General features: G+C 34.9%; 2 protein-coding genes across 3 annotated transcripts in view; one reads left to right on the plus strand and one right to left on the minus strand.

The window, feature by feature from the left end:
• LOC128868373 (uncharacterized) overlaps window positions 1-7650 on the plus strand; it is a 68440-nt gene extending 60790 nt beyond the window's left edge. The window contains exon 10 of the transcript XR_008455107.1: window positions 376-7650. The gene's annotated coding sequence lies outside the window, so the exon portion shown is untranslated. The remainder of the gene's footprint in view (window positions 1-375) is intronic.
• Window positions 7543-27998, minus strand: LOC128868372 (sodium-dependent nutrient amino acid transporter 1). Of its 2 annotated transcripts, none has more exons than XM_054110385.1 (11): window positions 27833-27998; window positions 16971-17125; window positions 16620-16908; window positions 11918-12146; window positions 11726-11841; window positions 11511-11665; window positions 11342-11445; window positions 8647-8876; window positions 8318-8554; window positions 7962-8233; window positions 7543-7887 (listed from the first exon to the last, which is right to left on the minus strand). In XM_054110385.1, the coding sequence occupies exons 2-11, from the start codon at window positions 17070-17072 to the stop codon at window positions 7741-7743; spliced, it is 1881 nt and encodes a 626-aa protein (XP_053966360.1). In that variant the 5' UTR covers window positions 17073-17125; window positions 27833-27998; the 3' UTR covers window positions 7543-7740. The 2 variants fall into 2 exon arrangements, with proteins under 2 accessions (XP_053966360.1, XP_053966359.1); XM_054110384.1 differs by having other exon boundaries at window positions 16620-16920.

A 27998-nucleotide genomic window follows, 5' to 3' on the forward strand; every position in this document is an offset into this window, starting at 1 on the left:
CAGATACCTACATTTCATCATTATCAAGAAAATGAAATCCGGAGCCATTGCTTTGAAACTACTGAAGTGATCTTAGAACCAAGTACAATGTAAACTCAAATTAACGTGGCTGCTGCTGAAAGCCAAGCAAAAAATTTAATTTCATGTTTGAAAAACATATCCATGGAAATTTTTTATTGTTACTTATGAGTTAAGTGATCCTAAGCCTCTTAGGAAAGATTGCCTAATTTGTAGTATTTTTTTATTATTATTTTTACACTAGCGAAGTGCACCCTTTTTGAGCTTTTCTCAAGTTCTGATACCCTTTAGTGCAAATATTTCATAATATTTGAGAATGCCAACTGATACCTTTTAAATTTTTCTTTTTCATTTAAGCGATTTGCATAATTTTTACCCTATTATTTAATGCAACATCGCCTAGAATCTCTAATCTGACCTATGGCAATCAATTCAATTCATTTAAAAAAACTGAATTCATACGAAATATTACAATTAAAAGCTGTGATAACTCAGCCGCCTCAGAGGGGAGAAATACTACATAAATAATCAATCGTATCTAATACTTAAGTAAATATGTAAAAAGAAAATAATTAAACTTAATTTCATACATTTACTGCCACTGAAGGATAGTTTACTGAAAGTTTGTTAATGAATGAAATTGGCCTGAATAATGGTGCTCTTAAATCTACGATACACCCTATACATGCATGCATGGTATGACATGTTCATACAGCTAAAAAATACTTCGATATTAGAATAATGTAAACAAATAAAAATATTAGTGTGAAAGAAATAAAAGATTAAGAAATTAAAACAAAAAGAGAGCAGCAATTTCCCAAACGTTGTCATTAGGGCGAGTTTACAAAGACCGTCAATTAATCGATGGCCATTAGCAAAATTGTTACGCATTCGCGCTCGATTGCCAACCCACTCACTGTTTGGCACTGATTCCCAAATTTACACCTTATCTGCATGCAAACTCGTCTTAAAATTAATATAGAATTTTTAATTAGTTTTTAAAAATTATTAGTAAAAGTTTATGAAGAGTTTTGGGTTATCGATCATCATCAGCAAATATTATATAGTAAAGTAATTTGAGTAAAACATTTGAATTATTAATCATTATTAATTCCTAGAGTTCCAAGTTGGAAAATAGGGCCACGAAATATGAATGGACATTAAGAATGTGAACCGTGAGCATAACTAAATATCGCCAGAAACTATACCAATATAAAAAATAAAATAAATAATCCGCAAGGTGCAAATACCTATTGAGGCAAACTATTTTTTTTTTCTTTATAGAATTAAGGCACTGCGAAGAAGAATAGCTGGACAATTTCTTGTTGAATTGATTAATAAATTAGTAGAGGGAAAAAGGCAATGAGTGTTGCTCACAACCGTTTCGTGACTGTTTTGTTCGGGTTTGACTGTTTTCTTTGAAGCTTTACAGCAAGAATAGTTGATCAGTAAATGATTTTAAGACTTGATGCAGAGAGACTCGGTTGAAAATTTTTTGCTATAGATACGAATAAATTAATTTGGCAAAAACAGAAATTATTTTAATTACTTTCGTGTAATAAATCTACAATTTAGATAAATAAATAAAGAAGTGAACCAGTAAAGGAATTAACAAAAATTAGAAGAGAGTTAGTTTTCACAACAAAGGATTAAATGAAGACTCTCGGAATGGCTTCTTTGTCGTAGAAATAAATTTTGATTCCCTTAACAATTGAAAATTAAAAAAATTAGTGGTTATAAAGAAATAATACTTTCAATAAACAAAAAATATTAATAATTGCGAAAATACAGAATAAGTAAAAACAAAAACAAAAAAAAAATGCTGTGATAAACAAACCAAAAATCAATTACGCAATATATGCGGGCACAAGTGCTATACTCAGAGAAAAACCATTAAGCTGCAATTTCAAATTAAGCAAAGTATATTTAAACTAAGGCGATCAATAGAAAACTACAAATTTAAACAATTTTAAAATTTAAACTTAAAAATTATAAAATATTAATAAAATAAAGCGCTAAGTTTTATAATAAAAATCTGAAGGCGGATAAAATGCAATATATTGAAAAAGCTAGAAAAGTAGCATACACTTACAAATTAAATACAATTTTCTAAAAAAAATCAGTTATGAGAAAATACAATCAATAAGACAACAAAGCTAGAAATAAAAAATAGCTGCTGCATACTTTTTTGAATCAAATTAAAAAATGCTCAAAAACTGTAGGTATTAAAGCAGTATGTGACTATTTCACATTTCACCATACATTTTTATTAGTAACTTTAAAGTAAGCTTTTTTTTAATTTAGTGTGCCCGAAATTGACTTTAAAGCAATGCTCCATTGGACTTTTCTTCTAAGAGCTCTATGTAGAATCCGCGTCTGCTAGGAACGATGTCGAGAGAAACCGTTTCATACAAATTGAGATACCCTAATGCACATCTGTTTGTAAGTTTACAAGTCTATTACGTAATTATTTGTTTAAAAAATGTAAGTAGACTCTTATTAAAACTTGCAGTAATATTCTTTTATCATAAAAGTTTTTTCCTAAATTGGCATTGTTTGATAGTGGCTAATCCAATTGGCCCAAAGTAACAAAAATAATTTAATTAACGCTCTTTATTTTAACTAAGAAAAAGCGTTGATGTCCGGTGCCAATCGAGACTACTCCCAAACTCCTTACGATGATCCCTTCCTTGACCCGGGGTGAAGGGCAAATCACGCAAAAATTATAGGAGGTGGCGTACCCTATTGTTGGCAATGCAGATGTACTAAAAGCTGCGCACATGGCAATGACGATGAGCGAAGTGATAATAGCGAAAACTACAAATAAGCGAAAAGCGAACAAGCGATAAGAAAAATGTGAGCGACAAGCAAGACAGGGAGGATTTTCGAAATGGTGACAAAACAAATGAAAGGGAGTAGGGTGAAAACGTAGAATAATAATCCAGAAATATAGAACCTAATCTTAATATAATCTTAAAAACTGGAAATTAGGTTTGGCTTAGAAAAAAAAAAATGTAATAATAATTAAAATGTTGTAATTTTTTTGAATCATTAGTTATATTTAATTAGTTAATGAACGGATACATTTTATTAAAAGTATGATTTAAAATTGCGCAAAAGTTTTTTTTACCAAGCTCAAGTCATAAAAGTGCAAACCTGTGTACATGAAAAGATGGTGAAAAGATTTTTAAAGATGTACTATCAGCAGCCCGTTATTCGGCTATGAGCGAATTTGACAGATATGCCAACGTCACTCGTTTTGTGTTTCACTAAGCTAAAGCTAAGTTTTGTGAAACACAAAACGAATGACGTAGAATACAAAGTTCCAAAAAAATTTTTTTTTCACCATACCTAACGAGCAAACCTGGTATCTATCACCCTTGCATATAAACCTTAAACTAAAAGTTTTGATTAATTTTAATTAATTTAAAAATCTCAAGTAGTTTCATACTGAAAATTGCAGTAGCAATAAAAATTTATGCACGCAATTTTTTAACAAGGAAGAAGCAGCATATACATATACAGTTTGTCAAGGAAGTGTTTTGACATCTACTAATTAGTGAAATTCGGACATATTGTCATGGGTATCCTTCAATATTTGGTTTTATTTGACTAATATAAATAATTTATAAGTCAATAGCAGAAAAATACAGTTATTTCTTTTAAAAATAACACAAAAATTAAAAACAAAAACCTAGAGAGCTGTGTTAGAAATCTTTTTACATTTGCAGTAAATAGCTTTGAGTTATATTTATATGTTTTAAAAAATGAAATATGAATCAGTACTTTGTATAGGTTAGTCATAGAAGCATGTATCTTCTTATAGGATGTATCAAATTTCGAACATCATAGTTTTGGGGTAACATCGCTCTAAAATAACGTTTTGAGCTCTGCTGGACCTTTGGAGTGTCTTTTTGCAACTTTTTTCTTTAAATATGCTCATAAACTTTGTATTGAATTAATATCCGTGCTTTGAACTGGTGCATCCAATACTTTTTTTCCTTTTTCACTACTCTCGGGAGCATAGGGCCTCGACAAGATTAAGTCTTGCGTTGGTTTCGTTAATCTATTTTGATTTCTGACGGGGTAGGTGATTAGCCTGCCGCTATCAGTCCTAAATAGTGGGAATGCACACCTGTCGTTGCTTAGGAACAACGCCTTCTTACTGCTTTGGAGCGCCATCTGTGTTTCATATTTTTCTCCCAGAAGGATCGCACAGATGTTTGAGAACTTCGCTAAATTTGGTGCGAATACGCTATTTCCGCGGTTGCTCGCTTCCTCTTGCTGGCCCCACTGATGCAATGTGTAACTATGTGTTGTTTTCTTTGTGTTTGCTTACTACAATCCTTTACTGACATAAAAAGAAACCACATTCTGACCATAAGATCCATAAGTTTTTGATCGTTGACCTAGTAGAATTTAAACTGGGACTTGTTGTCAACAATAAAGTCAAATTTTGTTGTACTGTTTGTATTGTCATGCATCCATTTTAACTTCTAAAGAGTGAACAATTTAGAGATATCGGATTTTGAATTGAAATAAAACAAAGAAAATTCAAATTTATTGGACAATCTTTTTTATTATTTTTGTGTAGAACCATTCATGACATTTAAATTTTAATATTCAAATGTTGGCCGCAACTGCACCGTAATTCGGCCATCCCTAAAAAATCCAAATTTGAATGACTCGCTGGAGGACTTTGGTCAGTATCTCGTGAGTAAAAATAGTAATGTTGACTCTCTTGCTGGATATGCCTGCCTACACCATTACTGAAAGTTTGCCATATTTCACTATGGGTGTAATATTCCGCCTTTTCAGTGTTTGTATTGGCTGCCTCCACCTTCTGTTGAGTCCATTGTTGTATTAAAGTATGATTTTAGTCTCATCGCAGAATATCACATCGTTCCAGTTGTTATCTGGTTGAGCTATGTAGGTACATTCTAGCGAAAGATAACCGCTTTTCAATGAGCTGCTCAGAGAGCAAAAACCTCTTTCGAGCAACTCTTCAATTATATTTGTACTTTGGCAAAACTTGGCGGACTGTTTCACGAAAACGTCGGCCCTACACTCGTCTTTAAGCTCACTAGCAAGATTTCTTGTCGATTCCTGCGCGAGTGCGGCAACTTTACTCAGCAGAAAACGTTCGGCGCGGTCGGATATTTGATGTTCTCCACTTGCAGATTTTGTCTGCAACCTATTTTCATTTTTTGCACGATTAATTATGTCAAAAATAGTTAGCTGGGTTAAATAAAACATTTCTGACACCTATTGCTGTTTGTGTATATTTATTATAGGTATGTATATTTTTTGTAATTCACGCACGATTTGATATTTTGATTAAAAATTTACTCAAACGTTTACTTTATGTCTGATTGATGACTAACGCGTGGGCAGCAACTTAGGGAAATAACGGTACATCAAATCATCTTTGCAAACGATGCCAGAAATATATTACTTTGACTAATGGTAATGCTAATGGAGCCAAGAATTCTGTGTCTCCTGTAGCCTAATGCCTCACAGTTGGTGATTAAGTGTTCCATAGACTCCTCTTCATCACAGCAGAAACCGCATAATCTTGTAGTAGGTAATCCTATTGTGTTAAAGTGACCTGCAAGTGCTCCACAGAGTAATCTTAGGCCCTTTTTATCTACAGCTAGAGCAGATTTTGCTCTGTTGGCATTGAAGTTCAAAAACATTTTGGAGTGATTAAGGCCGCTTGTGCCGTTCCAGTGTTCCCTGATTTTATAATAGTTTTGATACATTTTTTGGTTTCCTGTATTATATAATTTTTGTTAAAGCCGAAAAATGGGGTTGGTCCAATTAATAGCCTTTCTGCCCCTTTTTTGGCATAAAAGTCTGCCTTCTCGTTTCCTTCGTGTCTCTCATGCCCTGGTACCCAAATCAGTGAGACCTGATTATGAGTGGCCAGTTTGTTGAGTGCACTGTTACACTCTATAAGGACTTTTGACTTGAATGTGAAGCTATTCAAGGCTTTGAGAACCGATTGGCTCTCCGAAAGTATGTTAATTTTTACTTTCTCAAATCCTCTTTTGGATATGATTTCCACTGTTTCCGTTATGGCGAAGAGCTCCGCATGGAAAATTGTGGTATCTGTATTTAGTGTTAGAGATTTGTGTGCTCTAGGCCCTACTATTCCTGCACCCACTCCTTGGAGCGTTTTGGAACCATCTGTGTACCATTTTTGTGAGTCATCATTTATTCATGGTGGGTTAGTGTTCCACTCTTCTCTATACGGGAGGATAACCTTGTATCTCTTTATAAAATTGAGTACGGGTTCCGTGTGGTCATTCGCCTGGGTTATGCATAGTGCATGTTGAACCCTGCTCAAGTTATTGATGTGTACAGTAAGATGTCCTGGTTTAAGTTTAGGTGTCCTGGTTTTAAAGAGAATGCATGCATAGTAGCTTCCTCTTGTATTGCGAAATATAGCGGTGGTAAATTTAAAACCGCTTCAATGTCAGCAGTTGGTGTAGTTCTCAGGGTCCCTGTTTTGCTTAGGCATGTCAGCCTTTGTAGTTTACACAGTTTTGATATAGCAGTAGTTTGATTGGTTTTAACCCACCATACCAAAGCCCCATATAGTACAATAGATCTTACCATTTTGATGTAGATCCAGAAGGTCATTTTAGCGTTCGAACCTCAGGATTTTCCCAAGAGTTGTTGTGTTGACAAAAGGTTTTTCGTTGTCTTTTATTATTCTATTAATGAGTTGAGGTGGACCTCCCAAGTGAGTTTTTTATCCAAAATAATTCTTAGATATTTAACCGCTTCCTTTAGAGGTACCTCTATTTCATTTATTCCCAAGATGGGCATATTTAGAACCCTTTTTCTGGTAAATGGAGTAATAGTGGTTTTGGAAGGGTTGATTGATAATCGCTCTTTTCTACACCAATCCCAGGTTATATTTAAGGCATCCTGCATTAAGTCCTTAATGGTCCTTTCGTGGTTGCCTCTAATTATTGCAGAAATGTCATCTGCTTACCCTATTGTTTTATACCCTTTATTGTTAGGGGCTAGTACCAAATCGTCAGCCAGGTTAGACCAGAGCAATGGCGATACTAAGTACGTTAATGAAATAATTTTGAAAAGCTCTCCAAGTTCAATAAGAAGTGTTGGCCTGAGTTAAAAAAGTGCAAATAACTTGAGAATTTTAGTATATCAAAACACTTTCTTGATAAACTGTAAAAAGGTGATAACAATACACCCAAAAAAAAAAATTAAAATGCTTGCCTAATTTCTATCGTTAGAAGCAAAATCAAATCCATACCAATTAAAAAAATATAGCAATAATATTGCCGCCTGTCCAGTAATCTGCTTGCCACCACTGTACCGCACCGCCTATCCAAATTAAGTCAGTCACATGCGATTTCTAAAAAACGGTAAATGCACTTTTCCTACTTCTGAGCAACTCTGCATTGTAACTAACGTCAAACAAAACGATTAATGGCGATATCAAATAAATAGCGTATCAAATAAGTCAAATCTACTACTTAGTATGTATTTAGTAGTAATCAAGTACTTTCTTTTATTAGCTATAGAACCATAAAAAAGTGAATTAACAAAACCATTAGCTAAAAACTATGATTGAAAAATAAATTTTAAGCAAAATAAAAGGTGTATTTGTCTGTTGTTATCCTTTTTTTATATTTACAAAGAGGTAAGCACCGGCTCTTTAAGTACTGCAATAATCTTCGATTGAAATCAACCGAAAATGTTGTCATAAAATCGTAATGCCCAGCCGTCTTCTGTGTTGTTCGGGGAGTTCTTCATAAATAAAATATACTTCTCGAATTTCTCCGTTGATGCTGGACCCCAGTTACACTTTGGTTTTATAGCTTGATTGAATTTCTGGCGACGAAATTTAATGAAATAATTTTTGATTAAATATTCATACACTTTTGTGGTGATTAACAAACACTCACCTCCTTAAAAGTAGCGCCAGGCTGCTTGTACACGGTATATAAAGCCCAGAACGGTAGCTGACCCACGCCAATAAACCATATTAACCAGGCGATACTGCATATATAATCTGGATACTCGACACCCTTATATTGCAGCGGCTTATAGTTTATTAACGTATAGATGAGCACGAGAAACATGAGACCGGGCGTGCATATCGCCCAGCAAATGCGCCAATAGAGGCCCGTCTTGATGTTGCACATAAACTCAATGTCCTTGCAGAAGCGTTTGACGCCTGCCGGCAAAGAAATGAAATAACATAGAAGTACATACATATATGCCTACTGGAAAGCATACTACCACGCATCATCATACATACCATAAATCCATGAAATAGTGAAAATCTCACCAATGGCCAAAAAGAGTGCTATAAATGAACAACCAAAGAAGTCTATCAAGTTAAGTAGAAATTGTCCACCCGGTGTCGTATAAATTAGACCACAAAGAAAGCTGAAGATGGCAAAACCGATTGTTATCACCCATTGTGGTATGTGGGCGAAACGATCCTTGAATACTGCTATGACACACGAAGACATACCAATATTGCTGCCAACACCTTGCAGAAACAAGCGCTCAGTTACTCTCAATTCTTTGTAATTCTCTAATTTTCTATCTATAATACCTATAGTAGTTCTGTGCTCTACTTACCCAATACGAAAAGCATAAAGAAAAAGAGTAATGCGAATAATTGCGGGAAATATTTGAATTTAGCAATCGCCTCTGGATATGAGATGAAGGCCAAGCCAGCGCCACCCTTAACCACTTTCGAAATATCTGTGGTATCCGTTTCCAGCGCGAGATTGCCAAGTATACCGAAGATAACACAGCCGGCGAGTATCGAAGTGCACGAATCTATGGTGGTGATAATCAAGACGTCTCTGTGTGAAGAGATATGTATATTGGATGTGATTTAGGGAGTTTCAGTTTAATGATGAAGATTCAAAAAATAATGTTTTAATGATACATACGAGTATATGGGGAATTTGAGATTTTCGATGATTGAGGCGAACGTGGCGATAACATTGGGCGATCAATTGAGAGTGATCAAAAGAGGGATTGAGATTAATTTTTTAGCTCTTAACCTGTTAAGTGCTTATGTCGTATATATGCGTCAATTTCAAAAGTTCATTTTTTAGTTAATGTCGTATATGTGCGTCATACCGAAAAAGGAAATTGCATTTGCTATGAAATTTAAAGTTAAGCAAAAAACGAAAATTTCCCTGTTATTTTGGCATTATAAAGTAAGCATGAACACTGAATTTCCTGATAATCGTTCAGCCAACGCGCACGGTGAATCCAGTATTTGGCTGAAAACCGGTTTTGCATCGACAGTCTTCGCTTGAAATTAATTCAGCACAGTAAATCGAGCTGTCTAAGAAAAACTAATCGCTTATCAGGTTAATACCTTCACAGCTTTCAAGCTACATAGAAAGTAGTGGCGCAAACTTTTTTTAATTAATAAAAACTAAAAAAATTTTGAGTGATGGAAATCTTTATTTTAATCTTTACACCCCTTTGCTTGTAAGTCTGTTTACTGCAGCTGTTAAGCTCACAAGTGTCAAATACAATTGACGTACAACGTCATTTGCAAAAATTATAAATCTTCTGATATGGTGATTTGGTGTCGAAAAATTTCGGAAAGGAAAATTCACCTTTTTTTGCACTGTTGAATAGCATACCGCTTAATCCTAAGGTTAGTTTTCTCATCTAATCAATAAAGTGAACTTTACTAATGGAACCGAGAAACTATTTCTAACATTAAAGTGCCCTTTAACTGCGTTTGTTATTTCAACTGCATAAGAAAAATTGTATAAATTTGAAATGTCAAACCACAAAAGTAATAAACGCTACAAAATTCGAGGTGTATTCAAAAAGTAAGGTCGCTTTTCAAATTCTGCGAGCTATCCACATTCGATTTTCTAATTTTTTAGTTTTGTTGTGGCTGTGCACGTGTACCGAAAATATCATTAGAGGTGTTTTGGCGATTTTCCATTTTCGAAAAAACAAAATTGATCAAAAAAATCGAATCACCGGTTTGGCTCCTTGCGACTTTTTCTTGTTGTTAAAACGGAAAATACGTATGCAAAGGTGGAGATTTGCCACAATTGTTGAGATCAAGTTCGCATGGTTGAAAGAGCCCAGGTTATGGCAAAGTACTTTCTCATTAGAGGAGTCTCGAGGATGGATTGGAAAAAACTGTACCACAGGCATACTCTATCTGAGAGGGTTCATTTTGAAGAGGACAAAATAAATATTAATGAATAAATAAATATTTTTCGAGAAAAAAAATTCCCCTTACTTTTCGAACACACCTAGTGTTTGTGTACATTTTTTGTTGGAGCGAGGTTCCGATAATTTTTAAAGTAAAATGATAAAAGTTTTTAAAAGTAAAACTTTCTGTATGTTTGAAAGTTACCATTTTCATAAAAATTTCGCAACTGATTTGTAGGAGTTCGGAAAATGATTTTTACAGGTAAACGAAAGGCACTCCGGAATTCGGCAAGAATATAATTTTTCAAAACTCAAATTGCTTCTGCAATTCTCAACAAGTTGAACAAAAATGGGCATTTCGGGCACACAGTCCAGAGCTCCCCGGACGTAAGAATCCCCAAATAAGTAATATATTAGCCGTAGTATGCTTACAATCTTCAGTATACTTAAAATGCTAATGTTAAACATTGCGAGCGCTTTCTAACGTTTAACGGGAGCCTGAGTGTGTCCCATAGTGGACAACCGCTTCAACCTAACCTAAACTAAACTTTAACGAGATCGACAGTCAACTATAATTCATACGATTTTCAGCCATACGGAAGTGTGGTGATTGAGACGGATTTTGTGTCTTTCTTAACGTCCCAGGCAGTGCATCAACTGCTAAGCGGCAGCAAAAGCAATCTCAGCACCCCCAAGTTGTCGAGCTCAAATAGTGAAATTCATTTTGAAGGTTTACTGCTCAATACATACTTGTAAGCACTAACTCCTCGGAGAGTAAAAAATTGGATTAATATTTCAATAAACTTTTTCTATTTTTACCAATCTCTGTCCTACTATAAAAACTTGCTCATGGCTCTACTTCTCTATTACAAAATGCGAAGCTTAACAAGACTCAATTCAGTCGACTAAGTAAGTGGTGCTAAACCAGCAATAAGCGGGGTCGGATCCGGGACTTAACCATATATTATAATATAATATTATAATAACGCTTTCTAGAAGCACACACTCGCGTTGGCAGTATACTTCGAAGTCGAGGCACTATACAAGTGCAAACCAATTAGAAAATTTTTATTCTTCCCAATGATTAGATAAATATTTTAAACGATACGAAGCTTTAACGGAAGTTACTTACTTATGAACCCGCTTATGAAAGTTATTATACGAGGCATACATGATCAGCGTGCCAAAGCAAATCGCCAACGAGAAGAACATCTGTGTGATTGCGGCATACCAAACCTGCAGGGACGAGCATTGAAAAAATAAGCTAAAAATATAGATCATAAGTATCTGTCAATACCTACTTCGGGGTTAAGCAACTGATCCCATTGTGGTTTCAGGAAGTAAACTATGCCGTCCCAAGCGCCAGGTAAAGTTAAGGCGCGTCCAAGTAAAATAAAAAGTATCACATAAGGAAATAAAGCTAGAAAATACGCAGCTTTGCCAGAACTTTGAATGCCTTGAAGGAAAGTAAGACTAAATAAATTACTCCAAATATTTGAGCATTTGTAGAACTTACCTTTAATCAGCGTAACCGCAATCATTACCCACACGAGGAATAAATAGATGACTAGATCCAAATTCGGTGCGCCAATACCATCCTCAATATTGTCTTTCTCGCGCAGCACCACTTTGCTAATTGTGCGTAGAAGTAAGTGCATATGTAAGTATGTAAATCATTCGGTAAATCTAAAATGGTATTCTTACTCACGTAAAAAACAACTCGGCCGAGGAGATCAACTTTTCGTGAGTGACATTGGGAGTGAAGCTTGAGTTGTAGGTAGTAATTGAAACACAATTGGCGCCCCATTCAGGCTGACATGTCGCCCAGGGTAGTATTTCCGCAAAGGAAGCAAGTAAGTATTTGATTGTAAGTGCCATAATGGCGGCATAATAAGTGGTCGCTACCGCTGTAGCATAAACTTGGCCATAAGCGATGCCTACGGGTTGAAAAAGAAATGATTGAAGTTGAAGACCTGCTATTTCAATAACAGGAAAGTGTTTTGTAGACTAATTCCACCAAGAACTTAACTGCAGTTAAGAGCTCTCTTAAGAGTCGGATATGTAGGTGCACATGCCCCACAAAGTCTGCGTTCACCCTGCAATAACTTTTTAGTAAATGAAACACACAACCTGATTTTATAATTTTTATAAATTTCTATATATTTATATGTTTATTATATGTTTAAGTTTCAAAAACAAAAATAAATTTGAAGATTCCTCACATAAGTTTTTAGATAACGGTGAATAATGGGTGTAACAAGGAAATAAAGCGACCATAAAGTCTGCGTTCAGTCTTAAAGTCTAATACAAAAACCTGATATGCTATATGCAAAAATTAAATCTAATATTTAGTTGGATATCTACGTGGCTACTCAGCCTATTTGGCATTGAACTTACTAGTTTCTCTGTTTCCTCTGCTGTTATCTTCATCCATTCTGCCTGCATGACACTCCGCAAAACCTCTTTACTAGTAATCACTTGCTGTCGAATTCTTTTTTCCAACAGATCCCACAGATGCTCGATGGGTTTAAGATCTGGGGACTATGTCGGTGTTTTAAGCTGTTTTGGGGCGTTGTACAAGAGCCAAAGCTTAACGATCTCGGCTGTGTGCTTCGGGTCGTTATCTTGTTAAAACCAAAATGATCTTGATAAGCCGAGATTTTCTGCACTTTGCTTTAAATTTCGTTTTAGTATATTCAGGTATTCCCATTTATCCATCGTCGAATCAATAAATTCTAACTGACCCTCCCCATTTGCCGCCATGCAGCCCCAAACCATGACCTCGCCACCTCCGTGCTTAACCGTGCCAACAAGATTTTGCTTTTCAAGAGCAGTTCCAGGTTTTCGCCAAACAATTTGACGACCTTTTATTCCGAATATACAAAATTTACTTTCGTCTGAAAATATTACTTTTTTCCAGAACTCGGGAGGCTTATTTATGTACTCATTAGCAAACTGAAGGCGTTTACGTCTGTTCACAAGATAAATGAAAGGCTTTCTTCGGGCGACTCTACCATGGTATCCAGCTTGACGTATAGTAGATTTTTTCTGGCAGTTTCAGCGCCAATACTTTTTTTATATGTTTGATTTATGTTTTCAACTAATTTTGAGGATGTAATCCGGGGGTTAACCTTTGCCAAGTTGATTATAGAACGCTCTTCCCGGGTCGATAATTTTTTCGGACGCCATGACCTGGGCTCAGATGTAAAAATTCCAGTTTGCCGAAAATTTGTTACAACTCGCTGAATAGAGGAATACGTTCTCCCAATAGATTTTCCAATATTTCGGAAACTTTTTCCGTCTTTCCACATTTTTATAATTATTTTCCTCTCAGAAACGCTTATTTCTTTTCCCTATCCTTCCATGTTCTTTAATGATCTCCAGTTATAAATAAAATGTTCAACTAAGCTTTGTTAACATTCAGTCGAAGTAATGCGCAATGAAAAATTAATGAATTAACGGTATCATTAAAATAAACAGGCTGAACGCAGACTTTTGGTGCCACATTTGCATGCTGCTGAAATTATTTTCCCGTTATCTAATAAGTGAAGTGGGGAATCTTGTTTTTTTTTTGCCCTTGAAAGCTGGGAATGTAGTGAATAAACAAATTGTAAAGATTTCAATTTAATCATAGTATTCTATTTTGTTTTTAATAAATTAAAGAAGGCTATTCGGGTGAACGCAGACTTTGTGGGGCATGTGTATTTATGACAAGTATTCGACCGTAACTGGAAATCAATTTGTGTAGCCGATACTTTTTGATAATTTGATAATTATTTGACGCTCGCCTACGCCAAAAAGTTACAAGACAAAAAAGAAACCGAGAGCGCAAATTTCTGCTTGACAAATTTCTGCAAGTGATAGAAACAGCTGATCAAAAGCAGCTGACTACAATTTATGCAAATCATAAATATTTAATTTGGCATTGAAAGAAGTAAATTAATAATTTATAAAAATATTAAAGAATTTAATATTTAATTAATTTATTAGATGGAAGAAGTAAGTATATGTAACTTAGGCTCTACAAAAAATGACTGGAGAAGATGCATTACAGATGATTACAGAATTTTTCTTATTTCACTTTTAATTTTCAGTGCAAACAAAACATCAGCTGATTGTGAAACTTGCGAGTATTTACTGGTTTTCTGTTAATTTTGAATATTTTCAATAATTTCCTCTTTGAGAGAGATCAGATAGCAATACAAGGCGAGTCTATGAAAGGTGGTAGAAGTAGGCCAGCTGATTTGTTTTTTTTATTTCGCTGCGTATATTCGGATGTCAGACAAAATTAAGTTAGGAAACGTATTACTTACCTTCAAATTTATTATTTCAAAATTGGAATTTTCTAATGAATTTAAATTCAAAAGTTGTTATGGAAATTTTAAATTAATTTTAACACGAGAAATAAATTGATTTTTTTTCTATTTTGCCTTCACAAATAAATCATTTCTTCGTTTTCTACTTTGACGTGACATTCTAATAAACAAAATGTTGTTGTTAACCTAGTGCCACCACCTTTAATGAATTCGCCTTTCGATAGCCAGAATTTTCGCTGCTGGAAAAGTAACTTGGAGTTAACTCAAACAGCTGATCTTTGCTTACATCCGAGATTTGAGCCGTCTGCTGTCTTAAAAAGGGCATAGCTATTTTGGGTATTTAAATGCGAAATTTAGCTGCAATTAATGCTCGATGGAAACAGTCTATTAGTTTTGGAGACTTTCTCCAAAATTTTTGAAATGCTAGACGTATTTAACAGAAAAATTTTGAGTTCAAATAAACGAGATTTCATGTGTTGAGTGCATACAAATAAAGGGTCTTTCAAAAGTAACGCCTAGTCGTACCTAAGCAGTGAATAATTCCTAGATGGTACCTTTTTTATGTCATCCTTGACATTTTTCAAGTAGACAGATGTACAATTTTACGCGGCAGAACAACGTGTTAAAATTATTGAGATTTATTATGAAGCTGGCCGATTTTTATGAGCAACATATCGCAAAATTCGTGATTTTTTTATGGAAATAATAACTCGAATAGATCGACAATTCAACGGTTGGCAAAAAAATTTCAAGAAACTGGGACTCTCGAGGATAGAAAATGGACTGACAGACCAGTCACGGTATTTTTGAAAGATAAAGTCTCTGTAAATAAGCCAACAACTATCCCAGAGCTGAAATACAAGGCTCGGATCGGAATGGCGGAATAAAATTATAATCGAAGTCATGAGCGACTTATTGAATTCTCGTATGAGCAGGATCATTTAAATGATACCATTTTTCATATACATACATACAGGGTGGGCCATATAGCGTTTGCTTTTTGAACCACCTGACATGTCAAATTACATGTCAAATGTGTTCATAATTTACTTAAAGGTTTGACATTTACGAAATGGGACGCTATACGCTTAAACAAAATTGGGAAATATTGAAAACCTATTTCCAAAGTGGTGAGTCTTCTTTTTGTTTTCTGATTTTCAAAATTGTCGGATTTGGGGCTCAGAAAATCCACACGTTACTGTAGAGAAGCAAATGCATCCACAACGAGTTACTGTTTGGTGCGGTTTTTGGTCTGGCGGCATCATCGGGCCATTTTTTTTTTCGAAAATGAGCGAGGAGCCGCAGTTACAGTAAATGGCGAGCGTTACCGTGACATGCTCAACGAGTTGTTTCCAAAAATTGAAGAGGATGACATGGACGACATTTGGTTTCAACAGGACGGTGCGACTTGTTACACTGCCAAAGTTATACTCGAACTTTTGGCAACCGTTTTTGAAAACCGAATAATCAGCCGAAATTCCGATATCAATTGGCCGCCTCGTAGCTGTGATTCAAGCCCGTTGGACTATTTTTTGTGGGGAGCCGTTAAGGATAAGTGCTATGCGAACCATCCAGAGACGATTGATGCTTTAAAACACGAAATCGAAGTTGCCATTCATGAAATTGGAGCCCAAACAATAGAAAATGTGCTTAAAAATTGGGTTGATCGAATGGCCTACTGTAAAGCCAGTCGTGGCAGTCATTTGAACGATATTATTTTTCATTCATAAATGTCAATGTTCAATCTTCGAAATAAAAAAAAGGTTTGAAAAAATATTGATAATTTTTTTTTTTATAGCCGATTAAAAAAGCAAATTTTACATGGCCCACCATACGTCGGCAGCCGCCGTAGCCGAATGGGTTCGAATTTCGGCGAAACACCAAAATGAACAAAATTTTTTTCTAAAAATAGTAAAACCTGGGAGAATCTAAATTTTTACATGCTTTTCAAGGCTCGTCCTGGGTCCGAAAGACTCTTTACTTATAGAGTTTGGTGGAAAGCATATTTTCGACTCCATAAAAGACACATAATTGCGATTTAGTGAACTGAAAAATTAAATAAAAAATGTACCAATTTTTCAAATTCTTACCCACCTTTCATAATGGGCGCCATATCGAATACTTTCACTGCACCACGGCTCGCAAATTGTCCGATCAACACCTCCATATAGTAAATCGGGCGGCCGATAAGTAACAGCACAATGACGTAGGGTATAAGGAAGGCACCACCACCATTCTCCAGCGCTATGAAGGGAAAACGCCACACATTGCCCAGACCCACAGAGAGAGCAATACACGAAAAAAGAAATTCAATCTCACGACTCCATTTTTCGCGTTCACCGCCACTGTCTGCCGCATCGTTCGTTGTGCAAGTGATGACGATCTGCGAAGTGGACTGTAAGATTGTGTTAAAATGTGTTTTAATAGAAATTGATTTCTTCTTACCGCTTCCTCATTTTTCCCCTGCTCATAGTTGATATGTAAACCATTTATGTTTAGAGGATCTGCCTCGTGCGGTGCACATTTGTGGAATTGTGCCTTGGGCATACTGACATTGAATTCTAAAGTTCAAATTGTGAACAACGTGCAACTGATGAAAACTGATAAAAGAGGTAAGTATAAGTGCATTAGTATTTTCAAGGCCTAATGATAGTGAGATTTTAAACGCTGTATCACTCTAACATAGATTATTCTGATGCTGATCTGAACAAAAAAAAAAAAATGCCGTACTTCACTAATTAAGTGCACTTGAAGGTAATGAATATGCCAGCTGCAAAAAAAACAAAACTAATGCATATTCATACAATGTGCATACAAATTTACCGGGTGGTTTTTTAAGAGCTTGAGAACTTAAAATGATAATATAATACAAAACAGAAATATTGTTGGAGTGAATTTTTTTGTTCTATTATAATCTGGTAGATAATTTCATGGCATTCATTTTTTGAATGCGGTATCCGGCATATGCCCGTCGTGGCTACGAGTTACATGGCCCATTCGATCAGTCCAATTTTTGACTATTTTTTCCAATAAATTTGGCCGTATGTCGTCAAATGGTGGCTTGCATATTGTTAAGTTGCAAGTAGCGCCATCGTCGAGGGAACCAAATTTTGGGAAACAAAAATTCGGTCAGTATGGCTTGGTAGCGCTCGCCATTCACTTCCTCATTCGAAATAAATCAGAGCCGATGTCGCTGCCAGTGCTTTATGAACTTCGCGAACAAATTTATTTTACTTTTATTTTTTCAAAGTAAATTTCCATAATTTGGAAGTGTTTTTCTGGCGTTAAACGATTCAGGATGACTTGCCAAACCGTACTGAACAGAAATGCCAACTCAGTTTGCCACTCTCAGCTATCAAACCATAGTTATCGAAATCGATAGTTCTCATGCAGCTAAAAAAGCACCCTATACAATTAAATGTTTAAGAGATTGCGTACACATGAGCGTACATCCGTCTAGAATTTTGATACCTATCAAATACCGGCATCAGTGAATTACGTTGTAGTTATATACTTAGTAGATGAATAAGAACGGAATGTGCGCATTCTTTGTAATCCTACTCGGCGTTTGAAGTCGGCGCCAAATTTTTTTTATTTTATTTTAGATTTTTTTTCGTTTGTTTTTTTTTTTTTTTTTGTTTTGTTTTATTTTTCCTAACAAACTAGAGTCCATACTGCATAGTATTAGGCGTGTAGCAACAGATAGTAAAAATGAAAGTGGTAAGTGTAGCGAAAGGTGTCTCATTATTTTCGCTTTCTAAAAGTAGAATTTAAAAAATAAATATTTTAAAAACTTTATTTTTCAAAAATTACTTGTTTTGTAAGTTGTAATTTTTTATTTTGTCTTTCATTCATTATTTTCTCTCTCATTCACTTATAAATTTCCGTTTCTGAGCTTCAATTAGAAGAAAAGGCATTAAGTGCAAATATAAAAAAAAAACATATGTAAACTTTGATAACAAAAATAATAAAGATAATAATAAAAAACATTAAATAAATAAAGTCCGCACACGCCTGTTATTTAAATATTTAATATTATTTCTCTCTATTTAATACATAACATATTTATATATTTATTTTAATGTATTATTAAATAAAATATTTAAGTAATTTATAAATCGAAGTAATTTCCAGCGGCCGTCGTGGCCGAATGGGTTGATGCGTGACTACCATTCGGAATTCAAAGAGAAAGTATGCTCGAATCTCGGTGAAAGATCAAAAAATTAAGAACAACATTTTTCTGATAGCGGTCGCCCCTCGGCAGGCAATGGCAAACCTCCGAGTGTATTTCTGCCATGAAAAAGCTCCTCGTAAAAAATATTTGCCGTTCGGAGTCGGCTTGAAGCTGTAGGTCCCAGGTCTCTCCATTTGTGGAACAACATCAAGACGCACACCACAAATAGGAGAAGAAGCGCGGCCAAACACCCAAAAAGGGTGTAAGCGCCAATTATATGTAAATGTAGAAGACGACCTTTACATCACTTAATTGGACGAAATCCCTTATGCTGGATTTTCATCAGATGTGAGCTATTTTGGAGTGATAATTGACTTTAATTCCATTGGAAGCATTGAAAATCGAGTAAAGAGGACAAGTATAGCTTTCTACTCCTACAAACCTACTTATATGTTCGGCAAAAAATGGGGACTCAAACCACTGGTCGTGTTTTGGATGTACAACGTAGTGGTTCTGTTAATTTTAACGTATGGACGGTTTGATGGGAAGCTCTTCGGAAGGCCAATAATATCACCAAACTGGGGAGGGTGTAAAGGACTGCATGTATTGGCTTCACCGAAAAATGTAGAATTTGCCGCGGTGCTGCCCCAAATGTCGTTTTGCACTTACTTCCCCTCGACTATTATGTTATTTCCATCGTTGCTCAAAGTGCAATCAGGTTAAAGAAAGTTGGACAGATCTCTCTTTCACAAACTGGGGTTTGAGGGTCGTGCCAGGGCAATCTTTCCAAGTAGGCTGGATTGGAATGAGGGAAAAATCTGCACCGAAGCTGGCATCGTTGTCTTCACTGATGGCTCCAAGATAGAATCTGGAGTCGAAGCAGGGCTTTTCTCTAAATCAGCGAATTTATCTATTTCTTTAAAATTGCCGAACGCTGTTAATCTTTTTCAGGTAAACGTGTTTGCGATCCTGCAGGCATGCAAAATGCTTAGGGAAGCATGGGGTGTGAGCGAGGGAGCATTTTTTCGGTAGTAAAGAAGCGATCAAAGCCTAACGATGGCATGATGCAGATCGTAGGTGAGTTTACCAGTCATTGGACGATCGGTACACACACGCGGAAAAGCTAGGGTTACCATTTAACCCGCATTGCAGAAGCTGTGAGGACCCTTCAGAGAAGGAACACTTTCTCTGTAAATATCCGGGTTTGACAGCTGGACAATTAAGGTCACTGGAAGTTCCTTTTTTCGACAGCCTGGGGCACTGCGTCAACCTCGATTCCATCAATATTCTCCATTACATCAACAGCTCTGGCTGACTGTAAATATCTGCTTGTTGGAGCTCTCATAATGGTATCAAAATGGCGTTTTAGTGTTACTTGGGGAGTGCCAGAGTGATACTCCAACCATTTCACCCACCTACCTTTAGCTGAAAGTACATTCTAGATTTTTCAAAGAGTGCGGCTTTCGAATTTGTTCAGACCTTACTTAATTTCCATGGTTTGCAAATTGGTTGCTTCACAGGATACCTTTCACGCTTGACGTTTCTTTGAATAAACGTACCAATACAAATAATTGTAGAGATGTATAGTAAATATATCATCGATAAACCGAAAAGACAAACAATCGTTTTGTTACATTGACTTCTATTTATAAAAATATATATTCAGCATCAGAAATGAAATCTATTTAGACACCCCCCATAATTTCCATGGTTCTTTGAAGTTCGGTCAGCAGCGATGCTGTGCTACAGTGTTGGTTACAGTGATGATTAAAAGTGAAACGTACTTTTTACTGAGAATAGACGATTGCGTGGTTGCTGAACGTCCTACATACTCGAAGGTAAGGTCTTTTTGCTCAAGTTCAATGCTCTACTTAAAACAAATATTCTGTCTATAATTTATTTTATAATCATCGTGCGACACGGTTTGTATGTATTTTCCAATTAAAAGACCTGCACATAAATATATCGCACTTATTAAAAATAATCAATAAATGTACATGTATATGAATTAAACAACTCATTGCACAGGGTAAAATTCTTCAGCATATGTTGGTTCGAAGCATGAAGAAGAGGTGAATAGTCGCTCTCTGACGTTTATGCAAAACTGGCTCTCGCAGCAGAAAACCGCCTTCAACTTGCACTTTTATCAGTGGTTTGTACATACAAACATACGAGTATGGATGTATAAAAGTAGCCGTTGTGGCGGATAGTGCTTATGCGGGGCATGGCGACTATTGGTCTGAGGTAGGTGTGTTCGAATCCTATTTCGAATATGAGCCACGAGTAGCGATTGGCTCTCGCTAGGCAATGCCAAAGTTGTGAATGCATTTTCTGGCGCTTAAGGAATATTTTTTTATTCCCGAAAGGCATGAAGTTGTACCATTTGTTAAGAAAAATTAGTCCCATTATAGGAGCAGCTTGGCCTCATCCTGTCAAATTTATATGTGCCAAATTTATTGCATTTTTATTTATTGATAACGGAATTTTTTATATATACAAAAGTTATCGAAAATACGCTCCTTATGAACTTTGAATAAACCAAATTGAACAAGTAAAGACTAGAGTTGAAGAGGACCCACAGCGAGACATTATCGGCGTTTTGCGGATTTATTTCAAGTCTTTTACAAACATTTGTTAGATTCTCATTCACTGCTTTTGTGTGTACGTATATTCAGGAACATGCGAGGTGCGTCTATTAAATAACGAGATGAGAAGTGTTTTAGGCCCTCTACTCTTTGTGTTATTATGTCGGCGTATGCTGGCTTCAAGCAGATATAGACACATTTTTTATGTGGTGTCAAAAATCTTAACTTTCTTTAAATGTCGAAAAATGCTGCCATGCCAATTTTTCCAAAATTCCTATTGCCTTTCATACTTCTTATGGCAAACTGTTAATATAGGGTGGTTCGGAAATTAATTGCGCTTTTTTGTGGATATATCGAGCTTCGAGTGAAGTTGAATTCGATAAATTTAACCTCTCACCGATCTCACGTGTTATTATTAGCTAGTTTGCATCAACTAATGCCTTTATCGCGCCTTTATCAGCTTCAACCGACCTTCCGTGGTGCATCTTCGACATCGAAATTGCCGGAACGAAATTTTGCAAACCGGATCGAATTTTTTGCACTGGCGTATTATCAACACATCTTCTCCATACACATCGGTTCATTTCTTTCTGGCTTGAACAACATTTTTACTTTTTCTATAGTAAACAAGTAAAATATCACGAAAATGCTGCTTATTGCTCTCCATATTTAAAAGGGCATCGAACAAAAACTACTACGTAAAATCAATTGAACTTATTCCCACACAAGCTTTGCTATCATATATCAGCTATCAAAACATATAATGACAATGCGACTTAAGTGTGAAGTTAGCTGTGAAAAAATACAATTACAACTTCTGTCGGGAAAAAAGCGAAACTACTTTTAGAACTACCCAATAGAATCTAAAGATTTTGTCGTAATTTTGACAGTTGTTTTGCATTTAATAGCCACATTAATTTCATCTTATCAAACTGATATTCTATCTTAGGCTTTATACGACGGAATGCTCAAATTTTGCGAACCTTTATACCCTAAAATTGCTGTTTACTGTATTCGTGTGCTCTGGGTTGGGATATGCCACGTTTACCACAAATTTTTAATCGCATAGAAAAGGTGTCTCTGAAATTTATACTAGTATCAGTAAAATTTTCTCAACCTATTCCATCTTAGACATCACGTTTGCCTTTGATCAACTTGAAGATCGTTTCCTGCTCTCTCGCTTGTTTTCAATGTTATTAAAAGACCCATTCATTGCCCTTTTCTGCTTCAATGTATTAATTTTCTTATACCACCCAGAATTCTTTGTAATGCTCTTCCTTTCTATCTAACTAAGTCGAACGTACACTTCGTGACTTTAATGAGATCTCCAATTCTAACTTTACAGATTTCTCAATTTCTAAGAAGGAATTTTCTGTACTATCTTTGGTTAGTTAGAGGTAAGGTTGTAATTAGTGCGGCCGCCTTAGCCGAATGGCTTGGTGCTTAACTACCGTTTGAAAGTGTCCGTGTATGAAACACCAAAATGATAGAAAGACAATGAAAAACCTCCGAGTGTATTTCAGCCATGAAGAAGCTCCTCGTAAAAAATATTTGCCGTTCGGAGTCCGCTTGAAACTGTAAGTCCCTCCATGGTTGTGGAACAACATCAAGACGCACACCACAGATAGGAGGAACTCGGGCAAACACTCAAAAAGTGTGTAAGCGCCAATTATGTATGTGTAAATTTGTAATTGAATTATGGATATATTTTTATTATTTTTTAGTTTTAGTAGTCAGTCTGAAATTAAGTTTTCTTGACTTCTTGAAATAAATAAATAACTCTGCTGTGGAGGAAGTACTTCAATGATCGCCAACTACTTAGCTTTCGAATGCAGTACCTCTCGCTTCTGTAAGCAAATCACTATAGCTTAGCATTCGTTTGCATTAGAGTTAAGGTGGTCACACTCACCAACGTTTCGTAGTCCCTTTCCGCAGCCCGTAGAATACACAAAATTGAGCAAAACTTATCCCGTAGAGAACAACTGCGTTCTTTTAGTTACATATTTAGTACACAATACATCGGTTTGTGTGTGTTTGTGTTTAGTTGTATCGAAACAATGTTGCTATTGATATTTTTGCATACACACTTTTTCGCACATCCGCGTTATCAGTTATAATATTTAATTGTATAATAAACCGAAGCTAAAAATCAACAAATGCAAAAAGTTCATTTATCTATAATTAACATTATTCAACATTGTTTTTAAGTTATTTTAATAAAAATTCTAATTTTTCTAAGTTTATTTTGTAAATGATTTCGAAATGTACTGCTTAGCAACACTGTGTGGTGATAGAGCAATCAGCGGACATGATTCTACGGAAACTAACCAAAATCCTACCATTGAATCTACGATACTACGGAACGGAAGGGTACGAGAATTTATTTACCTGGGGCTCTCATTAGTATCAGCTGACACGGGCCTGCGTTTACGTTGGTGACTGTGAGCACCATTAGTTATTTTGTTGCTATGGAAATATTCCAAGTGTGGCAATAGGGCAACGCACGTTAGAACTGCAAGACGTTGGCAAACAATAATTGTACTGGCACGCTGAATGTTCTTGAAAATTACTCATGTCAATCGTTTTGTGAATTTTCTCCATCACTCTTTGAATTGACATTCGGCGTATATTCAAAGAACATTTAAAGGCAAGAAGCTGCAGTTCCGCAGTTATATTGAGACCAACGAACTTCGTTTGCATATTTCGAAAAAAAAAAACGATCTACATTTTACGTAAATGAAAAATTAAATTAAATTAAATGCATTAATCGTTTAATTGCTAGTGATTACACACTAATAATACTTATGAATAACTACTACTGCACACTTAAGAATAAGGGAGATTTGCATTTCACATCATGTAAATATTATCTTAATCTTTACCTTAAGGAATGTTTTAGGGCACTATGAACTTAGTTCAATTTATTGCGAAATAAAATTTACTACTCGTTTCTTTGTTCTTATCAAGTTGTTTTATAGGCGGCTTCTCGTTAGAGGCTTTTAAATTTTGTTTATTAGTGAGACTAATATTAGGCTTTCTGGCACTAAGTGATCATATAAAATATAAAAAAAGTCAAATTGCTTGTTAGTACTATTATTTATTTACTAATTGCAATATTATAACGCCTCTTTAAATTGTAGAAGAAGCTTTAATAAAAACAAAAAAAAAATCATCAATATTATCAAGACTTTATTCATAAAAAGCTAGCTTTAGCTAAGACTCAAAGTTGCTTATTGGCATGCATGAAAATTATTGAGCTAGCTAGTGGTTATAAGCTGCAAAGCGATCTCCAAAATCGAGTTCGAATTCACATGGACAAATGTTTGAAAGCAAGTACTCCTAAATTAAGTCGGCAATAAGTAAGAATTTTTTCGGCAGTTAGAGAGGTGTTAACTCTTAAGAAGTTAGGCAAATGTAGAAATTTCAAAAAACAGGTTTTTTTAACTTGCTTTAATAGCTTCAAAATGAAATACACAAAATATTTATTTCCTTTTTTTTTAATTTAAACTTTTTCTAAGAAACGCTTCTTTTTTTTAATTAAGGGAACCCGGTGGTCTGCTTTTTATAAATACAACAGCGTTCTAAAAAACTATAATTTTAATTTAAACTTAAAAATACGTTTTGTTAGATGTTATGTTCTGTCAGTTTTGTTGTATGACATGGAAACTTGGACGATGAAAGTTTCTGATATGAATCGCATAGAAGCATTTGAAATGTGGATACCAAGAAGAATACTTAAAATTCCGTGGACCGACCGTGTCTCATACTCTGAAGTGCTTCGAAGAATAAATAGCGAAAGAGAGCTTCTACGGTGCATTAAACGCAGAAAAACAGCCTACCTGGGTCATATACATATACCGAAATCATAAGTATAATCTTCTGCAACTTATACTGCAAATTGAAGGAAGACGAGGCATCGGAAGAAAAAAATTATCCTGGTTGCGAAATATACGTCAATGGATCGGAGTCCAAAATATCGGTCATCTTTTGGAATTAGCCCAAAACAGAGACGCTTTTTCAAATATTATAAAAAATTTATAAAAATGTTTTTATTTTTGTCAGCATATTTGTTAAACTTTATTGTATTCATTTAATTTTGTATGCATAGAATTTTATAGTTACATTATATTTTATACATGATCGCTTACATTCGATAACGAATTGCAAATAAAGAAGAAGAAGGTGATCTAGAAATTTCAAAAACTCAATTTGCTTTCGATATTTCAGAAGTAAAGTATCTTAAGAATGTACTGTGAAATTTTTATCCCGAAATGCCCAATGTTACAGCTTACACCCCATTAACTAAGTAGAGAGCGGTCCACGCGCGCCTGTACCTCAAACTTTAAACTCATTTATCTCGAAACGACTTTTTTCGGCCTGGTGTTGTCAAAAACAAAAAAAAAAACAATAATGCAGCCGAATCGTCTGAAATTTGAATATTTTGTTCACAACAGCAATGGCTATCGCGCGTACTAGAATCATGTTATTATTTCACTTATTTCGTATTTTTTTGATAAAAAAACTAAAAAAAAAAATTTTTAGAGTGTAAAATTCAAAATCGCGCCAATTTGTCATTTTTTTAATCTAGTAGCGGGACATAGCTACAGTCATACTGATTAATATTTTTTTGGTTCTTGTGTTCTAGATAAATAGAAGAGTCAAAATGGGCAACACCATCCAGGTTCGATTGTTCGGGAGGGTCAACTTCAGCGTCATTTTTAAAATTAAAAAAAAAAAATTTATTTTTTTAATTTTGGTTTTTTTTTTCGTTTTAATTTTTGTATGTAAAAGAAGTTAATAAAAAGCCTAAAAATTTTAAATATCGCTTTTCATTTTTTTTTTATTGCAAAATACCCAAAATTTTCGTGCCCATTATATATGTCAATAAATCCAACGTACTCTATGCATATTCCATCAAAAGGCGCTACTTAATCGGTCAAGGCAAAACGGTCTCTATGTTAGTTGCTATGACCACAGGCCACTGTCACTTAGATCGAAATGCTCAAAAATTTTACGTACCTCATTTCGACTATTGTAGAAGCTGTAAGTATGAGGACGAGGAAGATTTTGTCAGATATGTCCTCTGTTACTGTCCTGCGAGGCGTGCCAATAGGTTTAGCTACTTTGGCTCATCGTTCTTGAATTATACTGATCACCTTAGGGATATAAGTGTCAACCAAATAGGTTTGCTTTTAAAACAAAATGGCTCAACGGGGAATAGCAGATAAACTGCTACTGTGGTATCACGCTGGATCGGCAACGGCCTAACTAAGTTGGGTTAAGGACCGACTCCCACTTCTACCTACCTACCAACCTGCCATGGATAATCATTCGAAAAATGGAAACAAAATTTCCAGTAATTTTTAGTTTCTTTATAAAAATTTTGAACTTTTTTAAAGCGACTGTTTCCTTGCTAAAAATTAAACTTACGACTAGCATATATTTTTAATTTTAAATCCAACACTTAGTGCGCCTTTTGTTTTTTGTTTTTTTGCTAAAATCGTAATACTAAAAAATGTTTAATCGTTAAAAAAATATTAAATTTTTAGTTTTTTTATTTTGAATTTTTTTTTGAACACGCGCAAAAAATAATACATATGTATATCAAAAAAATCCTAGGTAAATATTTCTCTGTCAACATACATAGAAATCGAAAAAAACGTTCGGAATTTTGATTTATTCCATTGTACCGCACAGAGAAATCCCTAAAATGTCTCAACTTTTTCTATGGCCTCGTAAAATTGTAATTCCCTCTATTTTATGGAAAAATATCAGGGTGTACAGCACAAATAGGAGGAGGAAGAGCGCGGAAAACACCCAATTACAGTGCATGTATACAAGATGGCGCAAAACTAATCATCAATTTTTTTAATAACTTTTTTAGTAAATAAAAAAAATAGTTTTGAGTGTTGGAAACTATTTTTTGTCCTTTATGCGCTCCATCCGTCTATTTGTATATATCCGTCTTATTATATATATTTGTATACTGCAGCTGTCTACTTTACAGGTGTCAAATATGATTGATGTACAACGCAATTTGTAAGAATCATAATTTTGCGCCACCTTGTATATGTGTATATAAGTAAATAATGGCTTAGTCCTTATTTTTCTCCTTTAAAAAAAGTAATGTTTTTTAAATATTGCTTATTATTTAATTTTTTTTCTTTAGCTCCTATTGAAGCATATGGTTTGGTTGAGTGTATTTAAAATCTGTGTCGTCTTTTAAAAATTCGGTTTCACTAAAAAAGTAATTTTTTTTTTTAATATTCAGGCTAAAAAATTTCCCGCTTTTTATAGGAAAATCACTTTTTTTGCAGACAGATTAAATTCAAGTAAAGGGTATTTATTTGTATTGTAAAGGGTATTTATTTTTATTGTTATCAAAAATTTATGAAATACTTAAAAGAAATTTATTTATTAAAAAATTATAATTTAATAATTAAAAAAAATTTGCACCAGCTCATTTCAACACTTCCTTACGCATATATTTTACAAACTGAATAATGCAGCAAAAATTATTAAAATATTTATGAACTTTAACTCTTTACTTTGAGTTCGCCGCTAACGCTGCCAACGGAAATTTCAAAGGATTATTTAAACGTCACGCTTTCACTACGAACACATATGTATGTATGTATGTATATTCGTAGATCAGCGGTAGGATTATTTCCGTCTTCTAGATTGCCTAATCGAAATACAACCGCGCGCCGTCAG

The sequence above is a fragment of the Anastrepha ludens genome, chromosome 6 (assembly GCF_028408465.1).
Source record: "Anastrepha ludens isolate Willacy chromosome 6, idAnaLude1.1, whole genome shotgun sequence".
Classification (NCBI taxonomy): Eukaryota; Metazoa; Arthropoda; class Insecta; order Diptera; family Tephritidae; genus Anastrepha; species Anastrepha ludens.